Here is a 26,684-nt window from a genome sequence, read left to right as displayed (position 1 = left end):
CCTACGGAGCCTTGTTCATTGACTTCTCTTTTTCTTGAAAGTTTTGCTTAAGATATATTTTTATGAGCTTTGTTACACGGCTTGTAAATATATATTTTTTTGTTACATGTATGTAAGTTTCTCCTAAAATTATAGTCTAACCAAAATTCTAAACGTAAATTATACTTATAAATAAATTAAAACTAGGTTCACAATTTACAAATATATAATATAAAACACGTTTAAACATATTATTAAAATTAGAAATCAATTTTCGAATTCTGCATCACTTTTCTCCATACATAAAATACAAACATATGGTTTTCAAATCTACGTTTTCCAATTCTCTATTAAGCACCCGAAATTCCCTTTTCGTTTTATTTTGTTTGTTCATTTCAATAGAAAATGTAAAGGAGGAAGGAAAAGCAATAGCAACGGGAAACCCTAACCACGATCTTCTTCTCCCTCTGTTTCTTGCAACACCCCTTCTCTGCGTGTTGCTTCACCCGGCTAAGTCATCCTCTCTCCAGCCACGACTCGGAGCGGCGCGACACCTTCCCTCCGGCATCCCATTATTGTCCTCGCCTGCGTGCTTCTTCGTTAACCACGCGACACTCCAAGTTCCGGCTACACCGGCGCACAATCCTTCTGCGGCGGTGACCGTCGACGCGAAACCCACAACGTTGACGATTTCAGAACCTACACGGTCTAAACACCTTGGCAGCGACATTTTCCTCTCTTTCGGCGAGGTTCGTCACTTATTCACTGTTTTTCAATGTTGAATTTAATTTAGCCACTTCTTTACGGCTCGTTATAGGTTGGTAGTATTAAGCATATTCGACACTAACCAGCAAGGATTCGGGTTGTGTTGGGTAAGAATCAGCGGGTATAACAATCTAAACTTCTTTTTGAACTTGTTTAAGGTTCTTTAGATATTTGTAGATTTGGGATAGTTCCGAAACTATTCGGTCATCTTGCAGCAAGGACTCGAGTCTGTCTTGTTGAGTTTTTGTTGTTAGAACTCCGTTTAGAGTCTTTTGAATTGGATCTACGTAGTTGGAATGAGTTTTTAACTCATGGATATACTTTATTTGTAGTTTAGACTTGGTTTGTGGTGCTTGAGTTGAGGTTTAAGGTTACATTTGGTTAGACTTAGATTACTCATTCAGTCTCTGAATAAGGTTTCAAACTAAGTTCTAACATTTGAAACTGTGTTTTACCATGTCAAGAGAATAATAGACACTTTCAATTGATGAAATGAAAAGAAACTTTTGCTCAAGGAAAACAAACTCCGGAAGGGAGTGGAATACTAGAGACAAAAAAAAAAAAAAAAAAGAAAACAACAACAAATATAAAATAAATAAAAAAGAAAAGCATGACTGTTTTGCTCTAACAGTTGGAACCATGTTTTATGATTCGCTGAAATGCTATCAAGTGTCTATTGATATAAGCATGGTGTGTAGATATTTGAACACATGTATGATTAATGTTGAGAAAACAACACTATGTATGTAGTTTTTGCTACTGTTTGTGTGATCTTGTGGGTTTTATGGGGGAGACGGAATAATAGGAATTTTAGAGGTATGGAGAGGGACCCCAAGGATCTTTGGTCTCTCATTTGTTATCGTATTTTGCTTTGGGCTTCATTATCGAAAGCATTATGTAGTTATTCTTTGGGTCTTATTAACCTTAGCTGGGATCCTTTTTTGTAATGTGATTTTCTTGGGGCTTGGCTTTTTCCGCCCTTGTAATTTTTTCATTATCTCTCAATGAAACTGTTTATATTTAAAAAAAACATTACTTATGTAGTTTTAAGCATAAAGCATGTTGTAGATGAGTATCAAGGGCTTTGGTTTAGTTAGGTTCGATGCTATGAGTTTAGAATCGAAAGTACTAAAATTCTTAAGAGCTTTGATGGCCCTTGGTGGACTCAGTTGGGCCTGAAGAAGAGGTCGATGGCCTTGGATAGTATCGGTTGGAACCAATGGAGAGGTTGATGGCCATGGATATATTGGTTAAGGTTGACAAAGACTGTCTGTGCCCTTGGAAGAAGTCAATGTTGGCGACAAAGAGCATTTATGGCCTTATATAAAGTCTGTTGGGGCCAATAGAGAATGTCGGTGGTCCTGAGCACAATTAGTTGGGGCAATGTGTCTTTGGGAAATGTTCATAAAGTTTTGCGAGAGTCAAGGTGGAATGTTTATTTAATTTGAGAAGTTTGATTTGAAACTATGTATGCCTTATATGACGTGATTGACCTTTACTGTTGTTGTATGTTTTTGCAATAGTTATATGTATGTTGTTTGGTGGCCCTTTAGATGTGGGCTATTGCATTGGAACATCCTCGAGGATGACACTAAAAGGTTGTTCTAAGACTTTTTGAAGAAGGGCATGCAATGGCAATCGTAATGAGACTTATATCTGCTTGATTGCTAAAAAGGTCGATGTCAAGAGGGTTAGGGGTCATAAGCTGATTAGCCTTACCACATGTTTATACAATATTATTGCCTAGGTGCTCTAGAAAAGGTTGAAGAAAGTTCTCCCTCATACGTTTTCCATGAACCAATTTGCTTATGTGGCAGACTGTTGATGCCTCCCTAATTGCTAATGAGCTGATTGACCTCTACGCTAGATCCAAAACCAAAGTTGTGGTAATTAAACTTGATATTGGGAAGACATTTGATATTGTTGATTGAGAGTTTCTCGACAATATTATGGTGTCAAGGATTTTGGCAACACTCGGAGAAGATTGAGTATGGGTTGTTTGTCAACAACTAACTTGTCCATTATTATCAATGGATAAACAAAGCCACTCGTGGTCGCCTTTCTTATTCACCTTGGTGGTTGATTGCCTTAGTAGAGTGCTCATGAAAGGATTAGACGCTAATCACATAGATGACTTTGTTGTCAGAAATTATGGACTTTGGGTTATTCATGTACAATTTCATGATGATACTATCCTTTTCTCCCTTTTTAATGAGGAAATGCTTGCCATTTTCACGCCCTGCCCCAAGATCATTTCGTGCAATTCATGTGGAGGCACGATCACATAGATATTCCACACGTATATCTCCGTGAGATAGCACGCATAACACTTAGTAAGCGAAAAACACACACCAAACTAAACGCAAGAAGAGAACTCATTTAAAATCACAAATACTTCATTGATATTGATGAAAAATTACAATCAAAACAAGTAGAAAGTTTATTCAAACTAAAATGTCTTAAAACAATATCTTGATCATCTCGCCTAAGACTCTTCATATTATGTGAACTGATTGAAAATATTAACAAGTTGATACAATGCAATTATGGCACGAAAGGCATTCAATTTGGCAAGTCAAACATTGGCTGTCCTTTGCTACCTGAGGGGATAAAACAAAACATTTGAAAGATTAAACAAAAATTTCTAGTGAGTGGGTTTTTCATCAATATATTTATAATAAGTAAGTTTTCAATGACGCATTGTAATTCTTTTCGCCAAACCATGCGATATAAATAGTTATGCATTTAGGAAAATAAACATTGAGTCCAAATCAAATCATCTCACCCTTTCAACGATATACACAATCTCAATTTCATTAACAAACATTTATGAATCTTTCGGAAATCCTTTCTTTTCAAATTATTCATATTAGCTCATATCACATAAGCATGTATCTCGCAGAATCCATCGTATAACTCATGTTGCAGAATCATTCTGCATGTTTTATTATATCTTTGTACATTTTCTACAACTCAAACGTTTACCACACTCTTTTGCTTGTTTGCACCTATGCGGAGTGATCTCAATGCAACAACAATTCACCATCAATTACATTATGCATAACGTGTATTTCAATGCCAGATCACGTAGTAAGCAAAGGACATCCTATACTAGATCACACAACAAGTATGGGACATCCTATTTCAGATTACACAGCAAGAATAGGACATCTTATCCCAGATCATATGGCATCCCACACCAGAACACACATCAAGTGTGAGGCATCTCATCTCATAGGGTACCAAAGATCATCTCATCATCGCATTTTAGTTCATTTTCAATTCAATTTATTCATAACTCAATAAAATTTAAGAATTTGAGATTGTAAGGGAAATAAGGGAATTCAAGAATTCAATAATAGAATATATAAGGATTTAAACATAGTGGAAATACTTTTAGTTTGAAAACATTGTTAAGAAGAACCACTTACAATCAATTTACTTCCTCGCCTAGAACCCTTAGCCAAAGTTCCCTTACACCTTCTTGCAATTCCTTTTCGAACTCAGGCTTGTAATGGATTTATGGAAATCTTTGAAACTCTCTCAATTCTTTTTTAAGTGGACACAAGGTTCAACAACTCTAAAAAATGGTCGGACTTCTCCTATTTATAAGCTCTCCGGTGAGACTTCCCATGCTGGAACGATTACTTCTGCCCGACAATGATACTCAACCATTAACAAAACGCCACGTGCTACTGCCATCTCCTTATCCTGAACTCAAATGGATGGCAAGGTCAAAACGCCACGTGCTCATATCACCTTTCAGTTCAATGCATAGTTCCTTTGCGTCTCCTAGCCAAAATGCGATGTGCAATGTTCTTTGCAAATATTCCAATCGCTAGCTTCCATCGCACACAGTTTCATCGCATAACTCAATCTCAAGGCGATCAGGGTCTCGCAGCTATCCAGTCTTTTGAGTAAACATTTGGTTTTTGCATCAACCACTCGAAGTCAATTTATGGGCATACAATTAGACTATGGATCAATTATTTCTAAGGCTGCTTCTTTTGGCTATAAGGCTGACACCTGGCCTTCAACTTATCTTAATTTAACCCCTAACAATAAACCATTCTCTTATCTTTTTGGGAGCCCATCATTTGGAACAAAAAAGTGCCTAAATAATTAGAGTCATAATTATATTTCCAAAGAAGATCAACTCACATTAATCTAAGCCACACTTAGCAATCGTTCCACATCTTTCCTCTATATTTAAGATTTCTTCGAAGGTGGTTGATCAGATTGAGCAACTTCTTAGGAACTTCCTCTGGAATGGACATAATGATAAGAGAGGTATTCACTCTATTAATTGGCGAAAGGTTAAACTCCCTACTTGTGAAAGGGGCAAGGAAAGGAACAAGGGTCTTTTGGCAAAATGGATATGGAGATACCAATTTGGGAGAGACGCCCTTTGGAGGTACCTTATCGATGCTAAATATGGCTCCCCATTTTAACCACAAAGTAGATTCTTTAAGTAGTCTAAAGGCCCGTGGACATATATTGCAAAATAGAGTTCATGTTATTGACAATGGTGAAAGCACATCTTTCTGGAATGATTTTTGGGTCAAGAATGCTTTTCCTCAACCGTTTGCCCTATTTGGGCAAAAGGAGGTCTCCATTGCACGCTGTTGGAATGTTGACTATGAAGCATGGGACCTTGGATTGAGACCAAACCTTAATGATGATGAGGTCAATGAATGGTCTATTTATTCAAATTACTTTTGCCCCCTAACAGGCCCACGGCAGATGACATGTTGAGATGGATTTTTGGACAAATCTAGCAAGTTTACTTTTAAAGTGCTCTGTCATCACCTTGGTAATGACGAGAATTCAGCCCTTCCTAAGGATATTTGGAGAGGCCCTATTCCCAAAAAGATTTAGTTCTTATGAAGGGTCAGTTATGGTAGCATCAATATGACCGGTGTTCTTAGCAAAAAAGCCCAACAATCCACCCCAAATTGGTGTATTCTTTGCTACCATTGCAGAAAACCCCATCATGCACATATTGGTCTATTGATGGAAATTTTATCATGCTTCAACTATCACGTGGTTTTCTCAAACAATCCTTTCATCCTCTTGAACTTGCTTCCCACTGGCCATGCTTTCAAGAATGAGAAAACGATCTTGTGGACCTCCACCATCAAAACCTTCCTTAGGCTTATTTGGAATGAAGGAAACCATTGCATCTTCAAAGATAAAAAGATGCAATGCATTCTAATCTTTGATCACCTTTTGTATATTTTGCTTTCTTGGTGTAAATTTCTTTCTTTCTTTTGTGATCACAGCCATGCATCTTTTATTTCATAGTGGAATAACATTGTATTATCCCTCAAGAAATCTGTTGCTCTTTGTAATTTCATACTATCATTGAAATTATGATTGTATGTTTCTCATACAAAAAGGTGTGGGCTACGTACTAGTAAAAGTTTGTACTGGCCTCCCCAGATTTTGTAGAAGTTGACGGTGACGAGTATTGCAACCTTGGTGATGTTGAAGAGAGTGTCTGAGAAAGATTGGCTATTAGGCATATGTTATTGTTGGTTTCTTGCTCTTTATAAGATTGTTTCACTCGAACTTTGAAAATTGAAACCTTGTTTTAGATTCAAGTAGGTTTTTCAATTGGATTTGAGTTGAGAGTTTGTAATAGACTTTAGTGGTTTGTGCTGCTTGAGTTTGACATTTGTCCGAGTTTTTTTAGTTTCAGAAACTTTTTTTGAATTAGACTTGGGAGCATTGAATATTACTTTTCTTGAATGATATTGAATCCCAAAAAGTTGGTGGTATTTATGTTTATATTGTTATGTTGCTGAAATTTTTATAAAGTCGTACAAGTTAGAAGTCAAATTTTGGTAATGTTTCCTAAGTTGAAAATAAAATTGGTTGAAACTAGTCTGAGTGGTCCATGTTTATCTGTTTTTATCTTTCCTTTTTGAATTGATCTCTCGCTTTGATTTTGAAGATTTTTCCTGCTTTCTCGAATTCTGACGATATGTTCCAAAATTTTCTGAGTTTTTTTTCAGTTTCAGATTGTGTATTTTTAAGCTAGATTTTCTATCTTAGCTAAAGAGCTTCAATATTTAGCAGATCTTGATTTTCGAAGAAGAATGGCAACGTTCGAACTCTACCGCAGATCAACAATCGGAATGTGTTTGACTGAAACTTTGGATGAAATGGTCCAGAATGGTACTCTTAGTCCTGAGCTTGCTATTCAGGTTCTTGTTCAGTTCGATAAGGTACAACCAAAGTTGTTTCTTGTTTGGAGATCTATATTTTGGATTTGTATTTAGGATTTAGGTCTTGTTTGGTTTAATTTTGTTCTGCTTTTGGCTTTTGCAGTCCATGACTGAGGCTTTGGAATCACAGGTGAAAAGCAAGGTGATTATCAAGGTATGTTTTTTTGGCTTATGAATTAGACAAATCTTCAATGCTATAGATTTATGTTGCTAAATAAAGTCAACATTATAAACTTGAAACAAAATTCTACTGATGAGAGGAATTGGTTGTGTTTTGCTGTTCTCAGATTGTTCTCTATGTGCCCTAGTGCATGTCTAGCCTCGAGTCAAATTGTCTGTGAAGAACTCATCCATGTGTCAAATGCATAATAGAATATTTCCCCCCCCCCCCCCCCCCCCGAGCCTTTTGGTTGCCTCAAAATGAATGGAGAGCCACGAGTAAGAGTTGGTAGTTTCTTGGTGGAACTTTTAATATCCGTGTGATTAGGTTGCTTGGGTTCATTCCATTCCTTGCTTTGTCATCTCTTGATTCTTGAATAAGTTTCTGTGGAATAAACTTCGTAATTCTTTGTTTTTTTGCAATCTGAGGACAAAGTAATAACTGCTTGTTAGGGATGCGGCCATATGAGGTTCTACAATGAGTCCTCTGCTATTGTTGGTTTCAAGCTATATATTTGATCCAATGCTATGTCGGATTTTCTAACAATACTTAGCTGGAAGTTCATCATACATCAATTGGAAATTATGAAATCGTAATCACACAGATTATTAGGAGTTGTGTAGTTAAACATGCATGGTATTGTGTTTAGGTCTTAGAACTCAAGGACTCAAACATACAACCTATAGAACAGAACCTGTTCAACTATGGTCGTGGATTGTGTTTACGTCTTAAAAGAAACTCTCTTATGGTGATTTCTAAACCTCTTAGCCCATTTACTATCTCGTGTTGCAACAGGGGCATTTACACACCTATCGGTTCTGCGACAATGTTTGGACATTCATTTTACAGGATGCCTCGTTTAAAAATGAGGATTCCAATGAGGTTGTTGGAAGAATCAAAATAGTAGCATGTGACTCAAAGTTACTCTCACAATAAGCTTTCAGACATCAGGGTTTATTGGATGAAAATTGCATAATTATTTGCTGGTGATGGAGGGAAGAATAGTCAGTCACGGTGAGGAGGACATGGCCATCCGGGAAGAGATTCAAACGTGATTTTGTAAATTCAGTCAGTTACATTGACCATACATTTGACTGTAATTGGCTTCTAAAGTTGATTAGATGATAACATTGATACGACCCTTCTTCAAGTTCAATGATAATAAAACATAATGATATATGTTTCAATGTTATGCTATTGATTTTTTTTTTGTACTACTTCCCTTCAAACTCCAAACTTATCACGCCATTTATTGATACCTAATTTTCGTACATTAGAATCACTTGAAGAGGAATAAGTTTGATTGGATCCATTTTCTTATTAGTCATTATTCCCATTACCATTGATGTTAGGGATCAATCAGTATCGAGTAGTTTTTTCAATGAAACTTTTTGGACATGAATACCTTCGATGGAGAATTGGAAGAAGACCTATTCGGTATTCAGTACCAATGGGAATCATTCTGTCAACATCTGGATGAGTAAATTCTCGTTATTTTTTTTCTCCTTACAAACATGATGGGATGTAACATTAACTGATAATTGCATTTTAAGAGATGTCATTGTTATTAAGTACGATTAATTTAGAAATTCAGAGATTTGATTTTTTCACTTTAATTAATAAAAGATTAAGCACGTTATAATTTTTTTTTGATATCTGTGATTGTTCGGGTTGATTTATTATAAAATGTATGACCATCCCATTTCTTATCTATGTCTCTCGATATGACACACATATGGACTAAAATTTCAAATAAATTGAAGTTAGTGGAGATAATTTCTTTTATTTAATTTATTAATTTATATATTTTATTTTATTTATTATAATATTATATTTTTTTTTGATATCTGTTTACCTGCCTCATTTTCATAACAATGATAATTTATTTATATAATTGCTCCAAAGAATAATAATTTTTTCAAAGGATAAAAAGTAATTCTACATTTTTCTTTCAACAGACAAGGTATGAGGTTTCTATTCGATCTACCACCTATACGTGTATGTATTTTCATATATGCTGTATATATATATAAAAGGGACTATAAGGATAGAATTTGTAAGTCTCCATTTTGTTCAAACATGTCTTAATAATTTCTATTTTACCTTTTATTACACTTATCAAGTCGAGGAGGTTGCATGAAATGATGTAACTTTATTTGTGTGCATCTGATTTAAAACATATATATGAATAACATCATAAGCTAACGTTAAAATTATTTGAACGAACAATCATATCCTTCACCCTATTAATTGAGATTGAGTTAGTTATACGACAAAGTAGTAGATTCTTTCAATAGGGATATAATTAATATCATACAATATGAAACATTACAATCTACTTGTAGAACATATATTTAAACTGAATATTAGGCACATCATTGCAACTATTGTTAGGTTGAAGTAGTTACGTAATGAAATAATGTATCATTTTGTATATGTGTGTGATTTAAATAATAGATACGAAATGTTACAATCTACCCATGTTAAATATACGATCTTGTTATGAATTTCTATTTTGTAGTTTTTTTCAAATAGTTGTAATTATTCGAGTAAAAAAAATCTAAAACACTGTTTCATCAATTAGAATATTATTAAAATTTGAAAATATACACTAATTGCAATATAAAATTTTAAAATTTTGATTAGTCCCTAAGCTAAGGGTTAATCGAGAGGGAGGGGAGCTTTTTGAAAAAAATTATAAAAAGAAAAGGTTATTTCAAAATAATTTAGGTAGATGAGTCTATTCTCTTGTCCTTCCTGTATGTTTAAGAGATGCCTTCTAGTTTTTTCTTTTTTATTAACTTTCTGTCACTGTTAGGATAAAACAAGATCGTTAAAATGTAGGAGATAAGGGATAACGGACAAAAAAGAATAAAACAGAAATTTTAAAAATTTGGCTGAATAATATACTTTATATCGTAAATATAATGATATATTATAAATGCAGATATCCATAACCTACATAGGTTACAACATATAACTCTCACATTCAATTCCATATTGTAACATCCATCCTATTGAATTCCATAATTTAATTTATACCATAAGATGTCCTATAAATAGAGGAGTGTGGTGCATTTGTAAGACACACCACAATTGAGTTCAATTGTCTTCTCTTCTTCCTCTCTTCTCTATTCTTCTTTTGTGTTCTTATCTAGTTCTGGGTTCTTTATTACATAATACGTTATCAGCACGATGCTCTACAATTATATTATTTGCAAAAGGTAGGTTATAATATTAGTTTGTTTTTATGGTATTTGTGAATATTACATGAAACAGTCCATGTATACATCATGCATAGTTTAAATGTTTGAGAATGTAATATTTTATACCTATTGCATGTTGTAATTTTACATATTACGTTTACATGGTTATTGTTTGTTAAAAAATATTTTTAGTTCATGATAAGATTATGATTGAGTTCATCTTTAATTTCTTTATGATTTATGTGATTGTTTATGTTTGGTTCTTATATCAATTATTTTAAGATCTATTATAGTTTATGGGTTCTTTATAATTTGTGTTTATAATTTAGTTGTTTACTTTCTATTAGTATAAGTTTTGTAATTATTTTTATGATCTAAATGTTTTTATCAATTTACTTAAGTATGTTGTTTTAACATATTGTGTATAAGTATGTTGTAAAATTAACATTTTTGGTATGTATTGTTAATTTTTCATAATATGTTTATGTAATTTTAATTATTGTACATTAACATGCATGTTTTGAATTATTATATATGGGTTCTATTGATTTTTGTATCATGTGCATAATATGATATTTATCTAAGTTGTCTTAGAATGCATGTTTGACATTTTTATTAAATTTCTAATATAAGTTAGTTTATTTGTTCTTTGTTATAGTTTTACCATGTCAAGTCTTACCAAATTAGAATTTCTAGCTCTTGATATCAATGGTGATAATTATTTATCATGGGTGTTTGATGTTGAAATTCATTTGGCTGCCAAGAATCTTGGAGAAACGATTAAAAAAGGAAACACGACTTCAAGTCAAGAAAAGGCGAAAGCCATGATTTTCCTTTGACATCATCTTCATGAGGGACTAAAGATTGAATATCTTACGATAAAAGATTCCTATGAACTATGACAAAGTTTAAAAGAAATGTATGATCATAAAAAAAGTGTGATGCTTCCTAAAGCTCGATATGATTAGATGCACTTAAGGTTGCAAGATTTTAAATCAGTAAATGATTATAATTCCGCATTATTTAAAATTTGTTCAAAATTATTATTATGCAGAGAAAAAGTTACTGATGAAGATATGTTAGAGAAAACCTTTTCAACATTTCATGTCTCGAATATGCTTCTACAACAGTAATATCAAGAAAGAGGTTTTAAAAAGTATTCCGAACTCATATCATGTCTTCTTGTGGCTGAACAAAATAATGAGTTATTAATGAAAAACCATGAATCTCGACCAACTGGAGCAACACCATTCCCTGAAGCGAATGTTGTATTTTTAAATAATATTAATGGTCGAGGTCGAGGTCGTGGTCGTAATCATGGCCGAGGTTGTGACCGTGGTAGAGGAAGAAACAATTATACTTTACGTGGTAATAATTATTTAGATTTCAAGAAAACCACAAATGATGATCATAGAAGGAAGACTCCACAAAATAAGAAAATTAAAAGTGGTGAAAATCATTGCTTCCGTTGTGGTATGAATGGTCATTGGACTCGTACTTGTTGTACATCCAAGCACTTAGTCGACCTCTATCAAGCCTCATTGAAGGAAAAATGGAAGAATGTGGAAGTAAACTTTTCCTATCAAGATGATGTATTTGACCCTTCCAACATGACCCATTTAGATGTGGTGGACTTCTTTGAGTCTCCTGAAGAGAAAAATGATGTTAATGAAAGAGTAGCAAATACTTCTTTTAATTATGATAATGTCAAAAACTAATATTTGCATTATGTTTTCTCTATTTAACATTTACTAGTTTATTTACATTATTTACATTTCAAGGTTAGTTTTTTTTTTCTTTTTACCAAGAGGTTTATTGTAATCGTTTTTTTTAATGAAGAGTTATGGACATTTCTCATATTTTGGCTGATTCAAAGATGAATAATGAAGACTTATGTTTGACAGATAGTGCAACTACGCACACAATACTTAAAAGTAAAAAATATTTTTCTACATTGACAATGCTTGAAACAAATGTCAATACAATATCAGGTTCTACAAACTTGATTGAAGGTTTTGGTAGAGCAAACCTTATTTTGCCTAGAGGAACAAAATTCACAATCTGTAATGCTTTGTTCTTTAGTAAGTCAAAAAGAAACTTATTGAGTTTTAAAGATATACGTCAAAATGGTTATCATGTTGAAACTAACAGTAAAAATAATATAGAATATTTTTATATTACATTTATTGTTTCACATGGGAAGCGTATATTGGAAACATTGCCTGCCTTTTCTTCTGGATTATATTATACTCATATACGAGTAATTGAAACATATGTCACCATGAACCTGAAGTTCATGAATTTAAATATGTTTACTGTTTGGCATGATCGATTAGGTCTGGGTCAATAATGATGAGAAGAATTATTGAAAATTCTCACGGACATCTACTAAAGAACCAGAAGATTCTTCAATCCAATGAATTATCATGTATTACTAGCTTTCAAGGAAAATTAATTATTAGGCCATCACTAGCCAAAGTGGGAGTTGAGTCACCTACATTTTTAGAACGAATTCATGGTGACATATGTGGACCAATCAATCCACCAAGTGGACCATTTAGATATTTCATGGTTTTAATTGACGCATCAAGTAGATGGTCATATGTGTGTTTATTATCAAGTAGAAACCTTGCATTTGCACGATTACGTGCTCAAATAATCAAATTAAGAGCATAGTTTTCGAATTATACAATAAAAAACATTCGACTTGATAATGCTGGTGAATTTACATCCCAAGCATTTAATAATTATTGCATATCAACTAGGATAAATATTGAACATCCTGTAGCTCATGTTCATATACAAAATGGTTTGGCAGAATCATTTATCAAGCATTTACAATTGATTGCCAGACCATTACTTATGAGAGCAAAACTTCTATTATCTATATGGGGTCATGCTATTTTGCATGCAGTGTCACTTATATGCATAAGACCGACATCTTATCATAAAGTATTCCCCAACACAATTAACTTATGGCCAGGAACCAAATATTTCTCATTTGCGAATTTTTGATTGTGCAGTATATATTCCAATTTTTCCACCACAACATACTAAAATAGGACCTCAAAGAAGGTTAGGAATATATGTCGGATTTGAGTCCTCATCAATTATTAGATATATTGAACCCTTGACGAGAGATGTATTTACTACACGATTCACTGATTGTCATTTTAATGAGACAAATTTTCCGACATTAGGGGGAGGAATTAAGAAGTTGGAAAATGAAATTGCCTGGAATATATCGTTATTGTCTCATTTAGATCCTCGTACAAAGCAATGTGAACTAGAAGTTCAAAAGATAATTCATTTACAAAGTGTAGCAAATCAAATGCCAGATGCATTTACAGATACTAAGAAAGTGACCAAGTCATATATTCCAGCTGCAAATGCTCCATCTAGAATTGAAATCCCAACTCAGCAAGTTAATATAATTAATGAATCAGCGCTGCGCCAAAAGCGTGGTAGACCGATGGGTTCAAAGGATAAAAATCCTCGAAAAGGAAAAGTGACCAATAGTCGAAATGACTTAATTGACAATAGAAACATTCAATAAAAAGTCATGGACACGACTAGTGGAAAAAATGTAGAAGAGACTCAAGTATATAAAGATAACAATGAGATCTCGATAAATTATACCATGACAGGAAAAATGTGGAATAGAATTAATGTAGTTGTGGATAACATTTTTGCGTATAATGTTGCACATAATATCATTCATGAAAATGAGGATTACGAACCTAAATCTATTGACGAATGTCGTAATAGAAAGGATTGGTCCAAGTGGAAAGAAGTCATCCAAGCAGAACTAAACTCACTCACGAAACGTGAAGTTTTTGGACATGTAGTTTATACACCTAAAGGTGTGAAACCTGTGGGATTTAAATGAGTATTTGTGCGTAAACGAAATGAAAATAATGAGGTCACTAGATATAAAGCACGACTTGTTGCACAAGGATTTTCTCAAAGACCAGACATTAATTATGAGGAAACATATTCTCCTGTGGTGGATGCTATTACATTAAGATATTTAATTAGTCTGACTGTATGTGAAAATCTTGATATGCATCTTATGGATGTAGTTACAGCATACTTATATGGATCTTTGGAAAATGAAATCTATATGAAAATTCCTGAAGGATTTAAGATATCTGAATCATATAATTCAAACTCTAGAGAATTATGTTCAATCAAATTACAAAGATCATTATATGGATTGAAACAATCAGAACGAATGTGATACAATCGCTTAAGTGAATATTTATTAAAAGAATGTTATCAAAATAATCCAATTTGTCCATGTGTTTTTATTAAGAAATCACAGTTAGGATTTGCGATTATAGTTGTATATGTTGATGATTTAAATATAATTGAAACTCCTGAAGAGCTTTCAAAGGCAATAGAATATCTAAAAAAGGAATTTGAAATGAAAGATCTTGGTAAGACAAAATTTTGCCTTGGCTTACAAATCGAGAATTTAGCCGATGGAATTTTTATTCATCAATCAACATATACAGAAAAGATTTTAAAAAGATTCTACATGGACAAAGCACACCCATTGAACATTCCAATGGTGGTTTGATCACTAGATGTAAAAAAGGATATTTTTCGACCTCGAGAAGATAATGAAGAATTACTTGGTCCTGAAGTACCGTACCTTAGTGCAATAGGTGCACTAATGTATCTTGCTAATAACACAAGACCAGAGATAGCATTTTCAGTAAATTTGTTAGCAAGATATAGTTTTTCTCCAACAAAAAGACATTGGAATGGAGTTAAGCATGTACTTCGTTATCTTCGAGGGACAATTGATATGGGTTTGTTTTATTCAAATAAATCAAACTTTGATCTAGTTGATTATGCGGATGCTGGATATTTATATGATCCACACAAAGCAAGATCTCAAACAGGTTATCTGTTTACATGTGGAGGAACTGCTATATCTTGGCGGTCTGTAAAGCAAACCATGACGGCCACATCATCGAATCATGCAGAAATTCTTGCAATTCATGAAGCTAGTAGAGAATGTGTATGGTTGAAGTCAATGACTCATCATATTCGAGAAACATGTGGTTTGTCTTTCAGTAAAAATTTACCAACAATATTATTTGAAGATAATACCGCATGTATAACACAAATCAAATGAGGGTATATAAAAGGAGATAGAATAAAGCATATCTTACCAAAATTCTTCTATACGCATGACCTTGAAGAAAATGGTGACATCAGTGTTCAACAAATTTCTTCAAAAGACAACTTGGCGGACTTATTCATAAAAGCATTACCCACATCAACATTTGAAAAGCTAGTGCACAACATTGGAATGCGACGACTCAAAGAACTTAAGTGATGTATCCATAAGGGGAGTAGAAATATTGTCCTTAAGGAATATGAGTACTGCACTTTTTTCCTTTGACTATGATTTTTCTCATTGAATTTTTCTAGCAAGGTTTTTAATGAGACAGTTATTAATGTATAAAAATGATGTACTATTTTTCCTTCACTAGGATTTTTTTCCATCGGGTTTTTTCCTAGTAAGGTTTTAACGAGACATTTATTTTTATATAATATGGATATCTAAAGAGGAGTATTGTAAATATAATGATATATTATAAATGTAGATATCCATAACCTACATAGGTTACAATTTTCATATAACTTTCACATTCAATTCCATATTGTAACATCCATCCTATTGAATTCCATATTGTAATATCCATCCTATTGAATTCTATAATGTAACTTATACCATAAGATGTCCTATAAATAGAGGAGTGTGGTGCCTTTGTAAGACACACCACAATTGAGTTCAATTGTCTTCTCTTCTTCATCTCTTCTCTATTCTTCTTTTGTGTTCTTATCTAGTTTTTGGTTCTTTATTTCATAGTACTTTAATTTTTTTCTTTAATTAATGTATTTTTTAAAAGTAATATAAAAAATAGGATAGAAAAAAAAAATAGTAGTTTGGGCGAAGTTGTGTACGGGGTACACCACTTCGGTGGAAAGTTGGGCGGGGTCCACGACGAGTTGGCATGTGGACCCCACACCTTTTTTTCGTTATTATATATATATATATATTAAATATTCAAATCTCCAAATTACGATTTTAAAAAATATCTTTCCTTATTAAATATATTTCCAAATTTCAAATTCTAATATTTATTTTTTTTTTCAAAGAAGTTATACATTAACAAAATATATTATTAAAAATATATTAAACAAATATTTGCAATCCGTGGATATTAACAAAATGATTTGTTGCCATAACTCTTTTTATTTTGATTCTAAAAAAAATTATATATTCTTGTCCTAAGGTAGAATTAGATATTTTGATTCTAAAAAAATTAGATATTTTAATTTCCATACAATAGAATTATTCTTGTCATAAACTTTTTTATTTTGATTTAAAAAAAATTAGATATTTTGTTAATATCGGTGGATTGTAAATATTTGTTTAAGGGAAACTTTCATAAATGTATCAAAACATCGAACTATTTATGGGCCATGTAACAATGCTCATAAAGTTAGCTATTTTTTAAATATTTCAGGTTTGCTCTTCCATCTTTCTTCTCTTCCTCTTGTGATTTCTTTCATCGTCTTTCTTCTTTTCCTTCTTTTTTTTTCTGCTGCGATTTCTTTCCATCGTCTTTCTTATTTTCTGATTTTTTTACGTCATTTAATCTTTCTATCGTATTTATTCTTTTCATTTTTTTACATCGTTTACATTTGACTAATCAAATCTAATTGACCGTATACAAAGAATAAAAAAATCTAAAAGATTGTTTCTAAAGAATTTCTAAAAAAAAAATCATTTAGATTGGAGTAGCAAAACGTAAACGAACGTGTAAAAAAAATAAAACATCGTGTAGAAAGAATCTTGAAAAAAATCATTTAGATTGAAGTAGCCAAATCTAAACGATCATGTAGGAAAAGTAAACAATCGTGTAGAAACAAAAATAAAAGATCGTATACAACGAATCTTAAAAAAAAAATTCATTGGAGTAGCCAAATGTAAACGATTGTGTAAAAAAGTAAACAATTAGAAAAAATAAAAGATCGTGTATAAATAATTTTGAAAAAAAAAAAATCATTTAGATTGGAGTAGCCAAATGTAAATCGTAAAAAAAAAAAAATAAAGTATCGTTAAGATCTGTGTACAAAAGAATTAAAGAAATGTGTACCAAAATTTGAAAAAAAAATCATTTAGATTTGAGTCCCCAAATATAAACAATCAAATCTAATCGATCGTATAACCAAATTTAAACGTAACCAAATTAAACGATTGTGTAACAAAATTAACGATATAATTAAAAAGATAAATTGTAGTCATATCTAAACGATCGCGTACCAAACAATAACCAAATCTAAGCAATTGCAAATACATTACGTGCATAGTTGACAAGACATTTTTGATATTTTACACTTTCCGTTTTTAAAATTGTTCTATACAATATAAATATTTTGCCGTTGTGTTATATTTTTGAAAAGACCTATTTGTTTAATATATTTTTAATAACATATTTTTGTTAATATATATCTTTTTTAAAAGAATTGAAGATTAGAATTTGGAAAAGTATTTAACAAAATAAAGATATTTTTGAAAATTGAAAATTGAAAATTAAAAAGATATTTTTGGAAATTGGAATTTGAATATTTGAATATTTAATATAATAATGAAAAAAAAAAAGTTGTAGATCCCACGTGTCTATCTCATTGCGAGTTCCAAGCAAAGTGGTATGGACTTCCCCCAAGTTACCATGTTTTTTTCGATATTTTTCCATCTACTTTATTTTTACATTCCTTTTGAAAAACACATTATTTTAAAAAAATCTAATATATATTTGAAATTAACATAAAAACTAGAATAAAAATAATTTTATTAATATTTGTTTAAATCAACTTTTATATATACATGCACCTTTTTATATTTTATATTTTCTAATTAATTTTATTTGTATATAAAAATATAAAATTAAATTTAGGATTAATGGACATTTTTAAATTTAATAAAATAAACTAAAATATTGTAAAAAAAATTTGAATTCTACCCCTAATAATCACTTATAGACTTCTATTATTGTCTATTAATATGACTGATAGAAGCATATTATCATTGTTTGTTAATGTCTATTATCGATAGAATCCGAAATTTTACTATATATTATAAATATTTTATCAAATTTGTCATTTTTTACAATTATCCTAAAATTAATTCTTTTTTAAGAATGTTTTAAATTTTATTTTTTTAACGTAATTTTTTTAAAAATTTATTTGATTATTTTTTGAGCTAGGTGTTGAATATGTTTTTTAGAAGGTAAGGAACTAAAATTTGATCCCAATACAAAGAGTTAGGAATTTGTTTGAAAAACTCTTGTTAAAATCCTTTCCATATTGGTTAGAATAAATTAATAATATCATACATAATGAAGTGAAAGAAATTGAAAAGGCTAAAATACAATCATGTTTCACTGAATATCTGTTCTTAAAACTGATGTTTTCCGAAACAAGACCATACTCTACACGAATCTTTGAGCTGAAAACAAGTACACCTTTCAAAATGAACACACAAGCTTTGATTCTAATCGCTTCAATATAAATTATTTATGTACTTCCGTCTCCTCCGCCAACAGACACGCATCCGCAGCTGTTAGGTACCTCAAACTTCAGAGTCTCCCCTGTCCAGAAAGAGTGAAATTTCTCATTTGGAAAATCTCAAGTTCATGTCTCAACACAATGGACAGGTTATAGAGAAGTTGCCCATGGATCAACCTATCTCCTTCTTGGTGCAGCCTTTGCCATTCCAACAACAGAACTTTCCAACATGTCTTCTTTGATGACACATCTAAAGGGATCTGGGCAAAAAGTTCTACTGCCTTCAACTAGACTGTTGCTTGCCCTAATGAGGCATCAAAGCCGACAAAGAACGTCTACGGCTTTGTGTTATTTGTGCTGTTCTATGGAAGACATGGGATGAAAGGAATGATAGAATCTTCCGAGATAAGAGCAAGACAACAAAGGACACAATCGGCACTATCATTCATAATGTTTCTTTCTTGGAGCAAAGATATACCCAGCTATACATAGTCACAATTCACCTTCCTTATTGCAAATTGGAAACACCTTTTGTGGACCCTCTGGTTGGGTTCCTTTTGTATACCAATCGATTGGGCTCCTCGTTTACCTTTGGATATCTTTAGATGTTTCATTCAATCATTGAAATGTTCTTACACAAAAGGAAACAAGTACACATCACTCTAGAAGTCGGTGGGAAAACAGTGTTATTAACAAGTGAAATATCATTATCAATTAAGAGCCCAAAACAGACATACCAACAAAAGTAACTATTAAGTTGAAGAAATCCGAAGAAGTGAGATCCTAAAATACAATAGCAATAAGTATATGAAAAATCATACCTATTAACAATTCGTCTGCATATACATACAACATTTTTTATTCTGCAATTTTCAGAAGTGTGAACTCAATCAAGGCCCTTCAGAAACTCGTTAGCCTCACTTAACATATCTCCCTTGATCTAATCTCCCCTATTTCATCTTTCAAGTTCCATGTACAAATACATAAAACTCTCAGCGGACACAAGAAACTCCATTGCAGACAATCAACCAGATAACAAACAATATCAGACATACAACAGCATCAACAGCAAGTGCGATCCTCACATGACGCCACCACCTTCTTGGGTAGCTTTGAGAGTTCGATCTCCTCAATGGATTGCTGTCTTTCTGCACTGGAATTGAAGACCCTGATCCACCCTGATTACTGGATTCCAAAGAGACTGAATCAATCTTCAAACCTCTGTCCGTAGATTTTCTATGCTCCTCCATCTCAATTCCTCTCATTGTTATCACATGGTCCTTTCCCTTTTTCTTCTCTGGTTTGTTTGACTTCCCAAGCAAAGGGGCTTTCGTGGAAGCCAAAACGTCCACTTGCCCATTCACGTTGCTCGGAGATGGAGACAGACCATTGTTGGAGGATGGGGTTTCAGCCATCCAATCCTTACTATTGTGGGAGACATTCTCCAATGAGGTGATTAACTTACAAATTACAGGCACTAGCTGTTCTTGCAAACTAGTGGAGTTCATACTTGAGAAACTCCCTCGTGAACCCTTTTTTGCTACCCTTTTGAATTCATCTCTCAACTGCTCTAGAAACTGGAGAAGAGGCTGATTACCAATAACTTCATCAGCAATTGCAAAATAAACATACCCTTCTTTCATCAAAAATCCAAAAGTCTTTTTACCCAATGTTTCAAAATACCACTTGTGATATGGAGGGGCACTTTTCAAGCATAAATCAGCTAAATTCTCAATCTCCTGATCACCATTACTATACACATAGAGCATACGTTCCCCCCTTGAAACAGAACAATAATGAATTGTGCCATGACTCAGATCCATTTGAAGGATGGAAGATTTTCAGCAAATTCAACAGCACACAGAAGCAAAGCAACTCCTAGAAATGAAGACTAAACAAACACTCACTCACTCATTCACTATCCACCTTTCATTTCAAACCATCTGATACTCATCAATCCGGATCTTCAAACGACAAAATCGCAAGTAATTTTGGCAAATTCTTCCAGAAACCAAACAAATTACAATTAAATTATCGGTTACAGATCAAAGCAATTGGGGAGAAAAAACCAGGCTACACCGGTAGGTTGAATATTCTGCCATTAGAAGGAACAATACACAGAAAGCGAGTTGAGCATAATCGATTCAACAGATCGTCTTCAAACGCGTTAACAGTTAAAAAAGAAGAAACAATACAAAAATCAAATTGAAGAGATCAACAGAAACCAAAAAAAAAGCAAATAATCAAGACCAGTAAGAACAGTCCCAGATGACATCAAAATCCTAAAATTTTAAAAGACAAAGAGAATAATCATATCTCACCAAAACCAAATTTCCGCAGCCAAGGAAGAGAGATAGTGAAAGAAATTCAATGAAAAATCACCAAAAAAGGCATTGGGAGAAAACGAGCAGGGAGTCACCGGCGAGGAAATTAGGAAGAAAAAGTTTCCAATTGGGACAAATCGGTGGGGTTTCTCATATTTGACTTTGTCTGCTGTGTGGAAGACTTGGAGTAAAGGGAAAAAATCGGCGAGGAATTTTCTCCTTTTTTAGGGGAATACGTCTCGTAGTAGTAGTAGTAGTAGTAAGCCTTTGTATTAACATTAACATTTCGTGTGTTGTTAATTATGGGATCGCATCAATGTTTTTATGTAAACTTTTAATTAATTTAAGCACAATCAGTATTAATATGTGTTTAACACGTGACAGATCATATCTTATCATATCATATATATATATATATATATATTGGTTGCTTTGTGAGTCAACATACGAACATAACAAAGAAAGAAATATTATGTTTCCTTCGACTGGAAGGAGGGCATAACTATAAGGATAAAACTCTATTTTCAAATTAATTCTAAATAGTTTGAGTTAATTATATGCACTCACTGAAACATATATATATATATATATAAATATAAAGTTTATGAATCAACAGATGAGCATAAAGTACCCACACTAATTATTCAACTTTGTTAATTTTGTCGATGATATATAAATATATATTTATATATTAGACATTCGAGAATGAAATAAAATTTCAAAATATCAATATTGATCTAGATGAGTACTTTAAAAAAAAAAGTCATAAATTTAATAAATCAAAAGTAGCAATCAATCTCAATGTGTTTGGAAATAACACAATACAAATATAACAAAACTTAGATTCAACTCTTTGATTCGATAGGTCATAATTACGTCAATAATACTTTGTCACATATTTATAATTGTATAGATGTTTATTACATTACAAACTGTGTTCAAATTTTCACTAATAGGCTTCTATTAACTATCATGATGACCACCTACATATTTTGATAAATATTATTTTCAACAATTTCGATACTTACCATGATAAGTTAAAAGAAAAATAAAAAAAATCACAACATTTAATGGTTCTCTAAAAAGGACAAATATAAATAATGGTAACTTGAGCCGAATTTGACCTTTCTAATTAGGATGAACCATCCCAAAGGTCGATCAGAAACAAACAAGTGGGAAAAAGGGCATTCAACAATGTTTCATAAAAATTTAAGGCATTTTCTTTGATGTACCACCAAACTCCACTAGGATGTTGAAAAGAAAACATTACCGTTGTGGATCATCTAAAGTTCATCTAAGACCTTAATTACACCCTTCAATTTCAGAACTTGACATTTCAAAGGTCTATTGGTGAAGGTAGGTTACACATTCAATACAATAATACAATGAACATAATAATAGTATTTCAATAATATAATGTCATGCTAAAGTGGGTACGATTTCATTCACATATGAGTATTAGTAACCACGATATTTTCAGTAGAAATCCCCTCTACCCAACTGTACTAAGAAAAAATAAAAAGAATAGTAGCCTTCCACCAGAATCATTCTGTAATATTAGCCAGCCCAGCTTTCATGATAGTTTAATCAATCTTTAAAACTGTATCGTACCATTACAAAGCGAAGCAACTGAAAACAGATAACAGGCATCTAACGAGCCGAGTAATGCGAACGGCTTGTGATACATACAAAGGAAGGTTACGATGTTAATTGTGAGTCACCAAGTTTCCAGGAAATGCACCATTTCAGAGATCCTTAAATCAGACATCTCTCACCTTCAGTCTGATGTCTGTGTGTGAATGAGGAGACTTCTTTGGGCTTGAAGCAACAGTGCTGAACTTGCGCACCAAAATCTTGAAACATGGTAAAAACAACAAATATCCAATGCCCAGAATAAAGGGCGCAGCAACAAGCCATCCCAACAACTGCCAGTTTTGATACAAAGCTTTCATCCAGTTTGGTAATGTGAACGAAGCAACTCAAAATGGCAATATACATACTAACATTTTCATATTAGAACTGAAAATGTTGAGAGATATAAACTTGGATGGGCTACTAATAACAAACAATGGATGTATTTAACGACACGACATATTAAATGATCATGACTGAAAATCATTCGAAAGATGCTTTTATTCCTTCAAAATCAAATTTAATACTATGAAAAATGTGTTTAAATGTGCAAAATTAAACATTGAATTGATTTTGAGTTAAAACATGTGTTTCAAAATGATTTTAAGGATGGAAAAAGTGATTTTGATAATTTTAAAATCACTCCTAAACATGCCGCATGAGCAGAAAAAGATGAATGATGTTCATTTTAAACCCTAAAACAAATGGCAATGGTAAAAATACAGAAAGCAGTTCGAGGTTTCAAAAGCTGAGTGAAAAAAATCCCCAATAGAAGAAGATAAGAAAGTTCATTCATCTTTCCATTTTGCTGTTGTTGAATGTCATACAGAACATTCCAATGAGTGAAATGAACTATACATTAGGCACATCTTGAGTTCTTGACAAATCTATTGTCCCTCCTGTAATGAAAGTGTTCATTTCACTACACTAGTTTGTCTTTCTGTTATGTGAAGAGACACATTCACTCTAATGTGTGTGTATTCCAAGTGAGTTAAGACTGTAAGAGATGTTACTTGTTACCCTCTTCTAACACGTTGAGAGCATTCATGGCTAATATTTGCAGCAAAGCAAGTCCGAATCTCAGTTTACATGAACCTTTGTCCTCTCTTCTATAAGCATATATCCCCCATCTCCTCCCCCCTCTATCTTTCTCTCTCATCTTATACAATTTAATCTGCCACACATTTGTTTGGTCTACTAAGTTTTTGTGAATATGTTTGCATCAACAGAGCCGAAGTCTAACTTCTCAAACTCAGAGAAATCTTTCACAATCCTCACATTCTTCTTAAAGAGCTCAAATACATAAAGATGAGTTACCGCAAGAAAAGATGAAGATTTAGTGTCAATAAAACCTGAGATGACGTCCTTATTGTATACCCAGCGGATAACAACACTCTAAAATGGATCAGTTATAATAAAATCGTCTAGCTTCTGAGACCAATTCAGTTCATTAATTGAAATATTTGATCTTGAGAACTGCAACTAATAGGTGATCAGATCTTATAGTCTAATCCTGAGCAAAGACAAAAAACAGTAACAATGATAATTGATCACCCTGCATGAACAGCACTGATAAAAGAATCTAGGAGAAACCGTACCAAGTGAGCAATACTCAAAAGTACTTCATGCGAAGCTTCACCAGTAAAAACTTTCTTCAAAGCATCAGGTGTAAATGGGAAACGAGGTCCCCCAGAAATGGCTTCACCAAAGCGCAAAAAAGGCACGACCAAACTTCAGAGAGAATAAAAAATTGAATCAACAAATGATAAGGGCGAAACATCAAGCCCCTGACTCAAGAAATGCATGCTTATAAAGATTATATGAAACTTTTCTTGCTTATAAGAGGTGTTTTCCCCTATGAAAAAGAATCACCACTTCACATCAGAATATGAGGATAAGTTCCAACTCACAGGTTCTTTTGTTGTGATGTAAAATACTGAGAGCATACAAATACCTCAATTCTATGGGAGTAGCAATAAAGTTAGCAAGCATCACTGTTGGAGCATGACAAAGAGATCCAAGAAATGCAATTGCAAACCCGCATAGAAAAACAGTGACCCCTGTATTAATGAAAAATACTTCACATATTATTTTAACATAGATAGAAAATTATCCTATAATCTCTAACAAGTCCTTGCACTAAAAAAGAGTAAATTTAGTGAAAAATAACAATATAAGAATACGAGAATGTGGAGCTTCCTCAATGACCCTGATACCATCTGTCCTTGAATTCTATATTGTTTTGGTTTCTATCTAAAAACAATAGCAATGCCCACTAGTACCTACGATATATTCACCTTTTCTGATTGAAAATCTTGTCAGTCTGAAATGTTTTATACTGATTTTAACACAATGCCTGCTCAAATGTTTATTATTGTTATTATTTAGTACATAGAAACAAATGCTTTAATTGAGAAAGAATGAAAGAATACAAGAGCATAAGAAAAACAAGACCATGGAAACCCCATTGAAGAAAGGGTTTCCAACTAGGTAAGATATTCCCTGGAAGATAATTACAAAAAGCCTTCAAAACCAATGCCCAAAGAGAAACATGGAACCTCACCACATACCGGACCTCGCCAGGTTCCCTCTCCACACCCCCAAAACACTCTATTGCTCCTCAAGACTGCTTAAATGTTTATATCTACCTGAGAATTTAAATACTACTATGCTTTTAAGAAGAATCGAATAACAAAACAATATCGAAGAAACCGTGATAGATAAGGAATATATACTGTAATAACCAAGAGACTAAAGCTTCCGCCTTCCTCCTTATCTTAATATAAACTTGACCACATTAAAAAACTTCACGTCTTGAGAAAAATAATGCAGCTAAATTTAAAAGGAACAGAGTGCATTAATTTCTTTATTTTAAAGGATATATAAATATACCGCATATAGGAAATAATCCCAATGTTATGCCTAGAGCTGCAGAGAATGCCAGTTGTTTCGGCTCGGCGCCCCTTCAACAACAAAACGAAGAAGAACGAGTAGAAAAGATTTAGCAATTTCTTCCAGGACTATCGTCAGAAAATTAAGAGAATAGCTTTAGACCCTTTGCTTCATTGGGAATAGATGTATCAAAAACAACTCCTGTAATCTATGAAAAGATAAGGGAAAGCATAATTCTTGAACTCGCTGAAACCAGCAGCTCTAGTTGGCCTATCTCCTTTGGGATATGCATTTCAATCATCCTAGAAGGCCAGAAACTCAAAATAAAATCAAAATATGCTTCCAATCAAAGAAGAGCTGTCAGCAATATCTAATCCTCGAGATTAAAAATCCCATGCAAAATTCGTACCAAATGAAGAAAAGAGTTCGTCAAATTCCTATCCAACAAACTACAATGCTCCGAGAGAAATAAAATATTCGGAAATCCAAATGTGTAGTGAGAGGAAGAACCTTTGAAGGATTTGGAGGAGAGGATCGACGATTTTCTGGCTAAACCAACTGGTCGGACGGGCATGTCCTACTGTCGCCATCTTCACTCCAACAAATTTGAAAATTATAGAAATCTTTGTCTACGCCCGGAGCCTCAATAGGAACAAAAAATGAATCGAATACAGAATTTCTTTTGTTTGTGGTAGATCACTCTTCAACTGGATTTGATTGAACAATAACCGGCCTCTCTCCTGCAAGAATATTATTCCTTCCCCTTCTCGGAAGTCCGGAGAGGAACGATAATTTCTACTGATTTCTGTTCGGAGGACCACCGCCGATCAGAATAGGGACGATCTGATTAGTCTAGCGTTGCCACGCTTCATAAATACTCCGATTTTTCTCTTTTCAATTTTTA

The 26,684-nt window shown here is 32.9% G+C and overlaps 3 protein-coding genes across 3 annotated transcripts; 1 reads left to right on the top strand and 2 right to left on the bottom strand.

Moving 5' to 3' along the window:
* Window positions 1-289: 289 nt before the first annotated feature.
* Window positions 290-8,351, top strand: LOC103485408 (transcription initiation factor IIA subunit 2-like). Its single transcript, XM_008442983.3, has 4 exons — window positions 290-728; window positions 6,826-6,974; window positions 7,078-7,128; window positions 7,930-8,351. The coding sequence occupies exons 2-4, from the start codon at window positions 6,846-6,848 to the stop codon at window positions 8,068-8,070; spliced, it is 321 nt and encodes a 106-aa protein (XP_008441205.1). The 5' UTR covers window positions 290-728; window positions 6,826-6,845; the 3' UTR covers window positions 8,071-8,351.
* Window positions 8,352-19,618: 11,267 nt separating this feature from the next.
* On the bottom strand, window positions 19,619-21,525 carry LOC103485405 (phytolongin Phyl1.1-like). Its single transcript, XM_008442978.2, has 2 exons — window positions 21,254-21,525; window positions 19,619-21,027 (listed from the first exon to the last, which is right to left on the bottom strand). Exon 2 carries the CDS (start codon window positions 20,753-20,755, stop codon window positions 19,925-19,927), a length of 831 nt encoding a protein of 276 aa, XP_008441200.1. The 5' UTR covers window positions 20,756-21,027; window positions 21,254-21,525; the 3' UTR covers window positions 19,619-19,924.
* A 1,150-nt stretch (window positions 21,526-22,675) lies between these two features.
* On the bottom strand, window positions 22,676-26,683 carry LOC103485404 (uncharacterized). The gene is made up of 5 exons (XM_008442977.3): window positions 26,291-26,683; window positions 25,781-25,851; window positions 24,843-24,948; window positions 24,487-24,619; window positions 22,676-23,181 (listed from the first exon to the last, which is right to left on the bottom strand). Exons 1-5 carry the CDS (start codon window positions 26,368-26,370, stop codon window positions 23,017-23,019), a joined length of 555 nt encoding a protein of 184 aa, XP_008441199.1. The 5' UTR covers window positions 26,371-26,683; the 3' UTR covers window positions 22,676-23,016.
* Window position 26,684: the final 1 nt, after the last annotated feature.

Source organism: Cucumis melo, chromosome 3, assembly GCF_025177605.1.
Source record: "Cucumis melo cultivar AY chromosome 3, USDA_Cmelo_AY_1.0, whole genome shotgun sequence".
In the NCBI taxonomy this organism is placed as follows: Eukaryota; Viridiplantae; Streptophyta; class Magnoliopsida; order Cucurbitales; family Cucurbitaceae; genus Cucumis; species Cucumis melo.
Note: the sequence above shows the minus strand (reverse complement) of the source record. Positions and strands in the feature narration are given on the sequence as shown.